At 47.6% G+C, this 12,191-nt stretch overlaps 1 protein-coding gene across 1 annotated transcript; it reads right to left on the bottom strand.

Annotated features, from left to right (window-relative positions):
• Nucleotides 1-1,435: 1,435 nt before the first annotated feature.
• Nucleotides 1,436-2,383, bottom strand: LOC112114678 (olfactory receptor 52E4-like). Its single transcript, XM_024211501.2, has one exon. The coding sequence runs from the start codon at nucleotides 2,381-2,383 to the stop codon at nucleotides 1,436-1,438; it is 948 nt and encodes a 315-aa protein (XP_024067269.2).
• Nucleotides 2,384-12,191: the final 9,808 nt, after the last annotated feature.

The raw sequence follows: 12,191 nt of genomic DNA, 5'->3' as shown, positions 1-12,191 counted from the left end.
GGCTGCTGTCGATCTCTGAGTGATTCTAGTCCTCAAATATGGTATTAAAATCCCCACTCAGGACCAGGCACTAGTGAGGATCCAAGGTGCCGAGGAAGGCAATGACAGTTGTGAGAAACACAGCCACTCTGGGTCTGCATTTGGGGGTAGACATTGAACAGATTCAACGTCAGCCCCTCCACACAGGACTGAAGGTGCAGCAGGCAACCTGGCATGGCCTCGTCAACTCCCAGCATCTCAGGCTGTAGGTCGGGGGAGAACAGGGTGGCCAACCCAGCTGAATGAGTGCTGAGGTGTCTAAAATGTACCCGGTACCCCGACTTCAGCCGCCAACTAGTCTCAGCAGCTCGATTCCTGTGGGTTTCCTGCAGGCAAACCACAGAGTACCCTACAAGCACAGAGAGCACCTGGCAACTGTGGAGACCCACCCTAGAGCCTCTGGTGTTCAATTTTGAAAAAATGGTTGGCTTCGTTCTGCGGCTTGAGGAGGATCCTAGCGGGAAGGAGGATCCCCAGCTGGCCTTGCAACAATCGCCACTCTACTGGTGGCACTGCACAACATGTCTCTATCTCCAGAAAGGGAAAGGGAGGTGGACGGGAAAAAGCAGCCCCATAAGGGTCAGAGAGGGGAGAAAAAAACACCCCCAGAGTTTCATCCAAAGACAAGGGAAATGAAACAACTCCAGGACGGCAGCGGTATGGAAGATGGAGGGGACAAAAATGAGTAGGGCTTCCGTCCCACCTCTGCTCCCCTTCCCCCGCTCCACGTGAATCACATGATCATTGCCATGTTCTGTTCATTCCCTCTGAAGCAACTGGCACTGGGCGCTGTCAGAAGAAAGGCTACTGGGCTACATGGACCATTGGTTTTACCCAGTAGGGCCATTCTGAGCTTCTTATTTAGACCCCAAATGTATTTGCCACCTACTGTAACCCACTGTACCCCATTCCTCTCCCAAAGCTAACATAGATCCCAGGAGTCCTGATGGGGTTTCTCTCTCCACAGAGTTAGACACAAAGTAAGAATAAACATTACAATTTTAACACTAACCAGTGTCCTTAAATGACTTGCCATAACATGTGAGCACATATTGGTTTTAGAGATGACTGGGTCACAGCTGACAAGGGGAGGGGAAGACAGGAGCAAGTGATGGGGCAGGGCCGTGGAAAGAAGACACACAGCAGGGTCAAGGCGTGACAGAAGAGATGGGGCAAGATTGCAATTTCAGGGATCCAGCTACCAGCAATTAGAAAGGTGGCAACCCAGTGAAGTGTACATATACTGACTCCCCAGTTCATCACATTGACACAGAACATTAACGACTTAATATCTCTGTGTGTCCAGTAAGTGATTCAGGGAAGAGGTCCCAGCACCATGCACCAGCCAGCTCTGCACAGAGCTCAATCTGAGAGCCAGAGCACAAGAAGAAAACGTTTAGGTCTCTTTATGAGAAAAGAGATGGAGCAGCTGGTCCCGGATCTGTTTGGTCCTCACCCCATAAATGATGGGGTGTAGCATGGGGGGCACCAGCAGGTAAACATTAGCAAAGAGAATCCGTAAATGCAGTGGCACATTGTGGCCAAACCGCTGTGTGAGAGACGAGAAGAAATCTGGTATGTACAAAATTAAAATGGCACAAAGATGAGAGATGCAGATCCCAAAAGTTTTGATCCGGGCATCCTTTGTGGGGAGGCGGAAGATGGCCCAGAGGATCTGAGTATAGGACACGGCGATAAAAAACACATCCATTCCGATCACAGAGACAAGATTAAACAGGCCATAGTAACTACTGATGCGGATGTCAGCGCAGGCCAGGTTCACCACAGCTATATGCCGACAATAGGAGTGGGGGATGATGTTGGTTCTGCAATATGGCCACTGCCTCGCCAGGAAGGGATAGGGTAATGTGAGTATGCCACTGCGCAGCACCAAGGTCAGGCCTATCTTGGACACCACAGAGTTTGTCAGGATGGTGGAATGTCTCAGGGGATGGCAGATGGCCACATAGCGATCAAAAGCCATGGCCACGAGGATTCCAGACTCCATCGCTGAGAAGGAGTGAACTAAGTACATCTGGGTGAGGCAAGCACTGAAACTGATCTCCCTGGAATTGAACCAGAAGATGCTCAGCATTTTGGGCATGGTGGATGTGGAAATGACCAGGTCGGTGATGGCCAGCATGCAGAGGAAAAAGAACATGGGCTCGTGGAGGCTCGGCTCCCTCTTCACGATGAACAGGATAGTGAAGTTCCCCAACAAGGCTATGGCGTACATGGTGCAGAAGGGGATGGAGATCCAGATATGGGCTGCCTCTAGGCCAGGAATGCCAAGTAGGATGAAGGTGGAGGGGTTGGTGAAGTCAGTTGTGTTGGAATCTGACATGGAGTGGTCAAGGTGTCCAACTCTGAGGCATAAGGGTGTCTCCTGCTTGTACCGTACGTTCCCCTGACTTTCTGTGTGTTCTCAGGGTCTCTGGTGACGGTCCCAGTAGAAATGACTGAATGGAGAGAAAACATTAATATGAGACATTGCATGCACTAGTGGAGGCTGTTCTCATGAGAGAAGCATTTTGATCGCTCTTCACACACTGAAATATGACATTTTCATTATTCAGAGAAAATAACTATGAACAATGACCCTACTAAATCCAATTCCATATTTTTATTGTTGTCCCTGGGTTAATAATTCCTACACGTTGTGGTGGGGGAGCCTTAATAGGCACCAGCAGGGAACACAACTGTGGATACTGGTTATCCATCATTGTTCCTTAATGCAATGAGAGCCAGGATAGGGAGTCTATACTGTAGGGTGTTCCCCATTCATCCAGTTGCTCGAAATATGAGAGTGAAAAAAAACAAACTTTTTGGAATACATGTGCTGGGAGAAACATCCCAACTAGAACATACCTCAGGGAAAAGACCTGGGCCCCATTGATAGGAGCTCAAGAGAAACACCCGATCATTCGCAGCAGTGGACAAAACAAAAGTAATGTTCAGATCCCTAAAATGTGGGATGGAGAATAACATCTTCGGGATATGTGTTTTGGTCACCCAGTCTCTACTAAGGATACACCTCTACCCCGATATAACGCTGTCCTCAGGAGCCAAAAAATCTTACCACGTTATAGGTGAAACTGCGTTATATTGAACTTGCTTTGATCCGCCCGAGAGCGCAGCCCCGCCCTCCCCCGGAGTGCTGCTTTACCGCGTTATATCCGAATTCATGTTATATCGGGTCACTTTATATCGCGGTAGAGATGTACAACATATATAAATGGGATTTCCAAGTCAGGCTCTGAGAATGGGGCAGGCTGCTATGTGGAAACATATAGAAAATCTGGGACTCTTTAGTTTATACAAGAGACAAAGAAGAGAGCATATGGTATAGGAGAAGAAAATAAAAAATTAAACTGATTTACATGTAAATGGACAGTTCCCAACCAGTACTATCGATAGACACTTAGTGCTCCAAGAGGACTAATTCCCCAAAGCTGAGGAAAATTGTCAGCAAAACTGATTGGGAGGAAAAATTTTAGACAGAAAAATATGAAAGAAAATTGGTAGTTCTTTGATAACAGTTTATTAGATAGCAGGAAACTCATGATTCCACAGTCAAAAAAGTGAACAACTTTGGGTAAAAATGCAGTTCAGTGGTAAAGGGAAGGCAGCAATTGGGGGCATGTGTGTGTGGGGGGGTAGCAATACATAACAGAGAAAAAGGGAAAATAGTCAGGCAAGAACAGATGTTGGATACCTCAGTGGTTTGAACATTGACCTACTTAACTCAGGGTTCTGAGTTCAATCCTTGAGGGGGCCAGTCTGGGATCTGGTGTGAAATCAGTACTTGGTCCTGCTAGTGAAGGCAGGGGGCTGTACTCACTGACCTTTCAGGGTCCCTTCCAGCTCTATGAGATAGGTTTGTCTCCCTTTATTATTAAATTGCAGCAAGGGAGGTTTAGGTTGGACATTAGGAAAAACTTCCTAACTCTCAGGGTGGTTAGGCACTGGAATAAATTGCCTTGTTTAGGTTGTGGAATCTCCATCATGAGAGATTTTTAAAAGCAGTTAGACAAACTCCGTCAGGGATGTTATAGATGGTGCTTGTCATGCCAGGTCTATATTTCTATGATACAGCTACATCTCTCTGGGGTGTGGTTTTTTTTGCTGTTTAAAAGTAGGCAAATGCGATGTAGGTTATATTAGCAAAGTATAACATTCAACTCACGGTACATGATAGGATTCCTCAACTCGGTGCGGGTTAGGTCTCGATTGGAGTAATGTGTCCAGTTTTGCTCACCAATATATAGAAAGGATGTAGAGAAACTGGAAAGAATCCATAGGCATTGCGGAGAAATGTTATTCAGGGGATGGAATGCAAGCCGTATGAGCAAGCTGAAGGCACCAGTATGTTTATTTGGAAAAAGGAGATTAATGGGGGACATGAAAGTGGTCTTCAAATACTTGAAAGGATGCCATAAAAAGGTGGAGGAAAGTTATTCTGTCTTACCACAGAAGTGCAGGAAAAGAGGCAATGGGTTCAAATTCCAGCCTAGCAGATTTAAATTAAATGTGAGGAAAATCTTCCTAACTTTAAGTACAGGAGGCCAATGGAACAGACTCCACGGGAAGTCATGGAAGCACCTTCTGTGGAGGTTTTCCAAAGACGTGTGAATAGCCATCAGTCTCAGAGGACTAAGACAAAACAAATCCTGCATCTTGTCTGGGGGATTGACTAGCTGACCTTTGCATTCCCTTATAACTCTATGGCGCTATTATTCTATGATGTAAAATCCTAGTGTAGACCATGCCTTAGTCACATACAAGTCTTTTGGCTCAATACGGAGGTAACTGAGTGAAATGTAATGGCCCGTATTTTACAGAAGGTCAGACTGGATGATCAAATGGTCCCTTCTGATCTTAAAACCTATGGATTTATTGATAAAGAAAGTAGATCAGGCATGTATGTTCAATGTGTCTCATAACATGGACAAGGGAACATTTAGTAAATTGAAAGTCTGAACATATAACATTGAGAAAAGATAATTGCTAACATAATTCATATTTGGCCTGTAGAACTCCTTGGTACCAATATTAGTGGAGCGAAAAGCATAGAAGAATGGGATTCACAAATGGAAGACAACTCCCACCTGTTCATGCTCTCTGTATGTGTGTATATATATCTCTTCAATATATGTTCCACTCTATATGCATCCGAAGAAGTGGGCTGTAGCCCACGAAAGCTTATGCTCTAATAAATTTGTTAGTCTGTAAGGTGCCACAAGTACTCCTGTTCTTTTTGCGGATACAGACTAACACTGCTGCTACTCTGAAACAAATGGATTGGCCATTGTAGGTGGTGCTGGTGGCATCACCTTTAGTTAAGGCTGTCTGACACCTTCCATTAGAAGATCTCATTTTCAGTTGCTTATAAGTTTGCCAAATTTTGGGTGATTGGGCTGAAATTTCCCATGCTGGGTGTATGCTTTGAGCAGAATTGGTTTTTGAAAGTTTCAGGCATAACAGTTCAGCCGACTTCTGGAATGAAGTTAGGAGAAAGTATGTGTTACCCATGTTGAAAAATTCTTATTATTGTTCTAGTGAGGAACAGTTGCACGTCAAAGCTTTCTAGCAGATAAAAGTCAGGTAGCAGCCCCTGTCCCCTCTGCCCCATTAACTGACAGAGCCCTGAAATGCAAGAGGAGAGAGTGACAATGTCTGTGCATTAGCTCACAGCTGGCTCCTGATGTCTATACTCCATTCTTGCTCCAAGGGAAGTTTTGCCTCACTGGCGCCTGAGCAAAATACAGGGCATGGTCTCAGAATTCGACCTTGTATTGCTCATCTAAAAACATCTTTCATCCTGAAGGATTCACTGTGCCACTGAAATGCACCACCTTGGGGTTGGAGTCCATCAGGAGGGATGCGCAGGGGTACACGGAAACCAGTGACATTTTGGCCAGTGATTCTTTAGCAAACTCATCACTTATGGCAAGGACCCTCGGATGTGTCATGCTTGTGCAGTGCGGAAAGGACCACAGACTTACTGTCTATCCCACCACACCCACGTTGCACGGGGTTTGTCGATCAGATGAGCTCCTCAGCAAGAGATGGGTACCTGTGAATTCTGAGATGGAAGTGTCCTCCCTAGGAATCCCCCTCAGGTAGCCGTGTCCCACACCTCTCTCACCCCAGCATCTTCAGCAACGTCCCATGCGAAGAGCTGACACAGGGGTGGGCACAGTTTATATATAGCTCTGCGTAATCCCATTGGGGTTCGCTCAGCCTCTAGAGGAGAAAGCATCTGAATGTAAATAGGCTGTAGAAAAACATTTCTCCGCTTCTGTGCTAATTATCCAGCTTTAGGAGTAAACAGTAATTAAGGGACCTTCCCAAAGGGAGATGAGAACTCCTGGGCTCTGTGCTGAGTCAGAGAGGAATTGGCTGTTTTGTGTATTTGTGTATATTTATAAAATATAGTTTATTAGAAAGAAAATAAGGGATAATGCCTAGATGTCCATAGGGTCTGGTACCCTGTAAATGCCCAGGATAGATGGGTAGATAGGAGATGGTCAGATTTGGAGAAAGATGACTGAGGGGAGACATCAACACTTTCTAGAGACATATGGGACTAGGTGATATGGGATCAGAGATCAATATATTTCCTCACTATCATCATACCTTGCACCACCCTTCATTGAAGGATTTTCAAAACAGTTAGCAAAGGAAAGTCTTTATGAAAATATCCCCAGTATATGATTAGGTAAACTGAGGCACGAGGCGATTATGGGCTGGCCAAGGTCACACACAGAATGGGAGACACGATGACAGACACAACCCAGGAGTCCTGACTTCCCTGCTGTAACCACGGTCTCTCCATCACACCAAGAGGGAAATGGACTCCCGCTCTTTCAGGGACTGTTCATTGGGTGGGATGCAGAGGAAAGGCTGGAAGAGGCAGCCTATAGCCATTGCCATCCCCCAAAGTGAATCTGAGGTTTTCAGAACTAGCTGGACTTTGTGAGCTCCCCACTCCTGTGAGGTGTGAACTCTGGGACTCCACTTCCACTGCCACTCAGAAACCTGCCAACACATCACAGTCACCGGGGTCGCCTCAGCGGAATAGACTTAGGCTACGTCCACACTTGCAGATGTAATGATCTGGGAGTTAACCCCCCTCAGAGAGCATTTCAGGGACAGGGCTGCTGTGTGTTCACACTGTCAGCTGCCAGCACAATGGCATGGCCACACTTGCTTCACTTGCAGCACTTGCAGTGGCACTCAGAGAGGTGCAGTCTGGGCAGGTATCCCACAGAGCATCTCCTTCCCCTTCAGCCACTGAGGTTTGTGGGAAGGGGGCAGAGGGTCATGGGGCAACCTGGGTCCTGTCCCAATGCCCTGTCATGCATCGGTTCCCATCCCAGCAGTCCTTTTTCTTCCATCCACATTTGGCGCCATCTTTCAACAGTTTTTGTACTGCACACTCTGTCCAAGTTTACGGTCTGTGGGACCAGATCCCGAACTGTTGATGAATATGCTGATGGGTCTCACTAACATGTCACGAATGGCAGTCCAGCTACTCGTTAAATGACAAAGTAAGGATGAGGAGTCCGACGAAGATGTTGACATGCATAGTAGAGACAACACGAGCTTGCTTGTGGCATGCCCGGATGTGCTGACCACAGTGGAACGCCACTTTGGGGCTCAGGAAACAAGCACTGAGTAGTGGGATCATATCATCATGCAAGTCTTGGATGATGAGAAGTGGCTGCAGAACTTTTATATGAGAAAAGACACTTGCATGGGACTGTGTGATGAGCATGCCCCACCCTGTGTCATGAGGAAATGAGAATGAGAGCTGCTCTGATGATGGAGAAGCGCATAGCGATTGCACTGTGAAAGCTGGCTACTCCAGACAGCTACCGATCAATCGCTAACCAATTTGGAGGGGGCAAGTGGACCGTTGGAGTTTGCAGGGCCATTAATCACATCCTGCTCAGAAAAATAACGTGACTGTGGGCAACGCGTGTGACATTGTGGATGGCTTTGCACAGATGGATTCCCTATCTGTGGAGAGGCGATAGTTGGCACATATATTCCAGTTCTGACACCAGATCACCTAGCCTCCAAATACATTAACAGGAAGGGGTATTTCTCCATGGTTATCCAAGAGCTTGTGGATTACCATGGGTGTTTCACAGACATTAACGCAGGCTGGTCCAGAAAGGCGGGGGGCGCGGGCACAGACCTGCTCCCTATACAGTGTTAGGAACACCTGAATCGAGTCTGCTTGGCGCTCCCTAATGTTTAGGAGCTGCACTGCAGTTTCATGCCATAAATCCGCGCTCTCCTGGCATGTACCTTCCTTTCTGTGTCCTGTCACTCATGCATTTTTTTGATTTTCAGCAAAGGACTGCTGCATAACTTCACCAAAAAGGTCCTCTTTGCTTTTCTGAGGCCACTTCTGTTCAGCCAGCAAAAATGAGAAGGACTGTGATCCTGAGGCTGCATTTGTGAAGTCCAAATGCAACATTTTACAGAGGCACCATTGTTAACACTAGACAGAGCAATGATACAGCTGATCACAAAGACAAGCCAAATTCACATACTTAGCACAAACACAAACTGCCTGTCCCAAGATATGCATCCAAAGAAGTGGGTATTCACCCACGAAAGTTCATGCTCCAATACGTCTGTCAGTCCATAAGGTGCCACAGGACTCTTTGCTTCTTTTACAGATCCAGACTAACACGGCTACCCCTTTGATACTTGTCCCAAGATGAGGCCAACTAAAACATTGGACTTCTAATCTGATGAGAGCTCATGGAGGCATAGAGCAACATGTCCCGAGGAGACTGAAACAAATGGGACAAACTCAAACCCTGACAAAAATGGCCGGATCCCTCAAATTGACCTGGGGTTATCCAGGGACAGGGGGGAAAAATACAGGTAACGAACCACCACTCTTAAGAAGGTCCCAGAAAACTACTAGGGGTAGACTGTTAAACCTGAGATTAATCTGTTATTGGTTCTAAGGGTATGTCTACACTACGGGATTAATCCGAATTTACATAATTCGAATTTTGGAAACAGATTGTATAAAGTCGAATGTATGCGGCCACACTAAGCACATTAATTCGGCGGTGTGCGTCCATGTACCGGGGCTAGCGTCGATTTCTGGAGCATTGCACTGTGGGTAGCTATCCCATAGCTATCCCATAGTTCCCGCACTCTCCTCCACCCATTGGAATTCTGGGTTGAGATCCCAATGCCTGATGGGGCCAAAAACATTGTCGCGGGTGGTTCTGGGTACATCCTCCCCCCTCTCCAGGCAAGCAACGGCAGACAACCGTTTCGCACCTTTTTCCTATGTGAACAGTGCAGACGCCATACCACGGCAAGCATGGAGCCCGCTCAGCTCAAGACAGCAGTCATGAACATTGTAAACACCTCGCGCGTTATCGTGCAGTTTATGCTGAACCAGAACCTGCAAAACCAGGCCGCGAGGAGTAGGCTACGGCAGCGCGGCGGCGAGAGTGATGAAGACATGGGCATGGAATTCTATCAAACTGCGGGCCCCGGTGCTTTGGAGATCATGCTGTTAATGGGGCAGGTTATAGCCGTGGAACGCTGATTCTGGGCCCGGGAAACAAGCACAGACTGGTGGGACCACATAGTGTTGCAGGTGTGGGATGATTCCCAGTGGCTGCGAAACTTTCGCATGCGTAAGGGCACTTTCATGGAACTTTGTGTCTTGCTTTCCCCTGCCCTGAAGCACCAGAATACCAAGATGAGAGCAGCCCTCACAGTTGAGAAGCGAGTGGCGATAGCCCTGCGGAAGCTTGCAACGCCAGACAGCTACCGGTCAGTCGGGAATCAATTTGGAGTGGGCAAATCTACTGTGGGGGCTGCTGTGATCCAGGTAGCCAACGCAATCACTGAGCTGCTGCTATGAAAGGTAGTGACTCTGGGAAATGTGCAGGTCATAGCGGATGGCTTTGCTGCAATGGGATTCCCTAACTGTGGTGGGGCGATAGATGGAACCCATATCCCTATCTTGGCACCGGAGCACCAGGGTAGCCAGTACAGAAACCGCAAGGGGTACTTTTCAATGGTGCTGCAAGCACTGGTGGATCACAAGGGATGTTTCACCAACATCAACGTGGGCTGGCCGGGAAGGGTTCATGATGCTCGCGTCTTCAGGAACACTACTCTGTTTAAACGGCTGCAGCAAGGGACTTACTTCCCAGACCAGAAAATAACCGTTGGGGATGTTGAAATGCCTATCGTTATCCTTGGGGACCCAGCCTACCCCTTAATGCCATGGCTCATGAAGCCATACACAGGCAGCCTGGACAGGAGTCAGGAGCTGTTTAACTACAGGCTGAGCAAGTGCAGAATGGTGGTAGAATGTGCATTTGGCCATTTAAAAGGTTGCTGGTGCTCGTTACTGACTCGGTCAGACCTCAGCCAAACCAATATCCCCATTGTTATTGCTGCTTGCTGTGTGCTCCACAATCTCTGTGAGAGTAAGGGGGAGACCTTTATGGCGGGGTGGGAGGCTGAGGCAAATCGCCTGGCTGCTGATTATGTGCAGCCAGACACCAGGGTGATTAGAAGATCACACCAGGAAGCGCTGCGCATCAGAGAAGCTTTGAAAACCAGTTTCATGACTGGCCAGGCTACGGTGTGAAAGTTCTGTTTGTTGAAAACCCGCCCCCTTGATTGACTCATTCCCTGTAAGCAAACCACCCACCCCCCTTAAATCACAGCTTGCTTTTAAAGGAAATGAAGTCACTATCATTTAAAAATCATGTATTCTTTATTAATTGATTATAAACATAGGGAAAAAAACCGACAAGGTAACCTGGGTGAGGTTTGGGAGGAGGATAGGAGGGAAGTAAAAGGCCACTGAAAAAATTCAATATAATAGATTTAATATAATGACAGCCTTTTGGTTGGTCTGTCCACTGGGGTGGAGTGGGAGGGTGCACGGATCCTCCCCCCACCGCGTTCTTACACATCTGGGTGAGGAGGCTATGGAACATGGTGAGGGGGCAGGGAGGTTATACAGCGGCTGCAGCGGCAGTCTGTTATCCTGCTGCCATTCCTGAAGCTCCACTAGATGCCGGAGCATGTCCGTTTGATCACGCAGCAGCCCCAGCATTGCAGCCTGCCACCTCTCATCTCGAGCGTCCCTCATGGCCTCACGTTCACTGGCATCTTTCCTGTACTTAGATACCTTGTCCTTCCACTCATTCAAATGAGCTCTTTCATTGCGGGTGCATTCCATTATTTCCGAGAACATCTCGTCTCGCGTCCTCTTTCTCCGCCGCCTTATCTGAGATAGCCTTCGGGACAGAGGAGGGAGGCTTGAAAAATTTGCAGCTGCTGGAGGGATGAAAAAAAGGAGAGAAGTTTTTAAAATGATACATTTTACAGAACAATGCTTATACTCTTTCATGGTGAACAACACTATTCACATTACATAGCACATGTGATTTCAGTACAAGGTCGCATTTTCCATTTTAAGATTGAGTGTCTGTGGCTTTGGTGTTAGAGATCACAGATGCAGGTCCGGGCAACAGAATTCAGCTTGCATGCGGCCATGGTAAGCCATTGTCTTTCGGCTTCTGCGCCCTCCTTTCCCACATACCAAGCAAAGCCCGTTGACTGCTGCGGTTTTCCTGTTAACCTTCAGCAGCAGAAAACAAACTAAACCCCTCCTCCCATCCAATTCTCTGGGATGATCGCTTTATCCCTCCCCCCACCGCGTGGCTGGTATCAGGGAAGATCCCTGCAGAAACCAAACTAACCCCCCGCCCTCCCTCCCGCCATGAATTATCTGGGATGATAGCTGTACCCCTCCCCCCACTGCATGGCTAGTATCAGGGAAGATCCCTGCTAGCCAAAGGCAAAAAGCTCAGTGCCAATTCCCGCCCCCCCCCACACGCTTGGCTAACTGCAGGGAAGGATTTCTTTTCAGCCACAGGCAAACAGCCCAGTAGGAACAGCCACCTCTGTCCCCTTAATTAAATTCCCGTATTTCAACCAGGTTACCATGAGCGATATCACTCTCCTGAGGATTACACAGCGAGATAAAGAACGGATGTTGCTTGAATGCCAGCAAACACCGGGACCATATGCTGCCAGGCTTTGTCATGCAATGATACCAGATTACTTGCTACTAGCAT

This window comes from Terrapene carolina, unplaced genomic scaffold (assembly GCF_002925995.2).
Source record: "Terrapene carolina triunguis isolate 2854851 unplaced genomic scaffold, T_m_triunguis-2.0 Scaffold672, whole genome shotgun sequence".
NCBI classification, from domain to species: domain Eukaryota; kingdom Metazoa; phylum Chordata; order Testudines; family Emydidae; genus Terrapene; species Terrapene triunguis.
Note: the sequence above shows the minus strand (reverse complement) of the source record. Positions and strands in the feature narration are given on the sequence as shown.

Excerpts from the sequence above, each read along its gene's own strand:
- LOC112114678 (XM_024211501.2), bottom strand. The coding sequence starts at position 2,383 with ATGTCAGATTCCAACACAACTGACTTCACCAACCCCTCCACCTTCATC.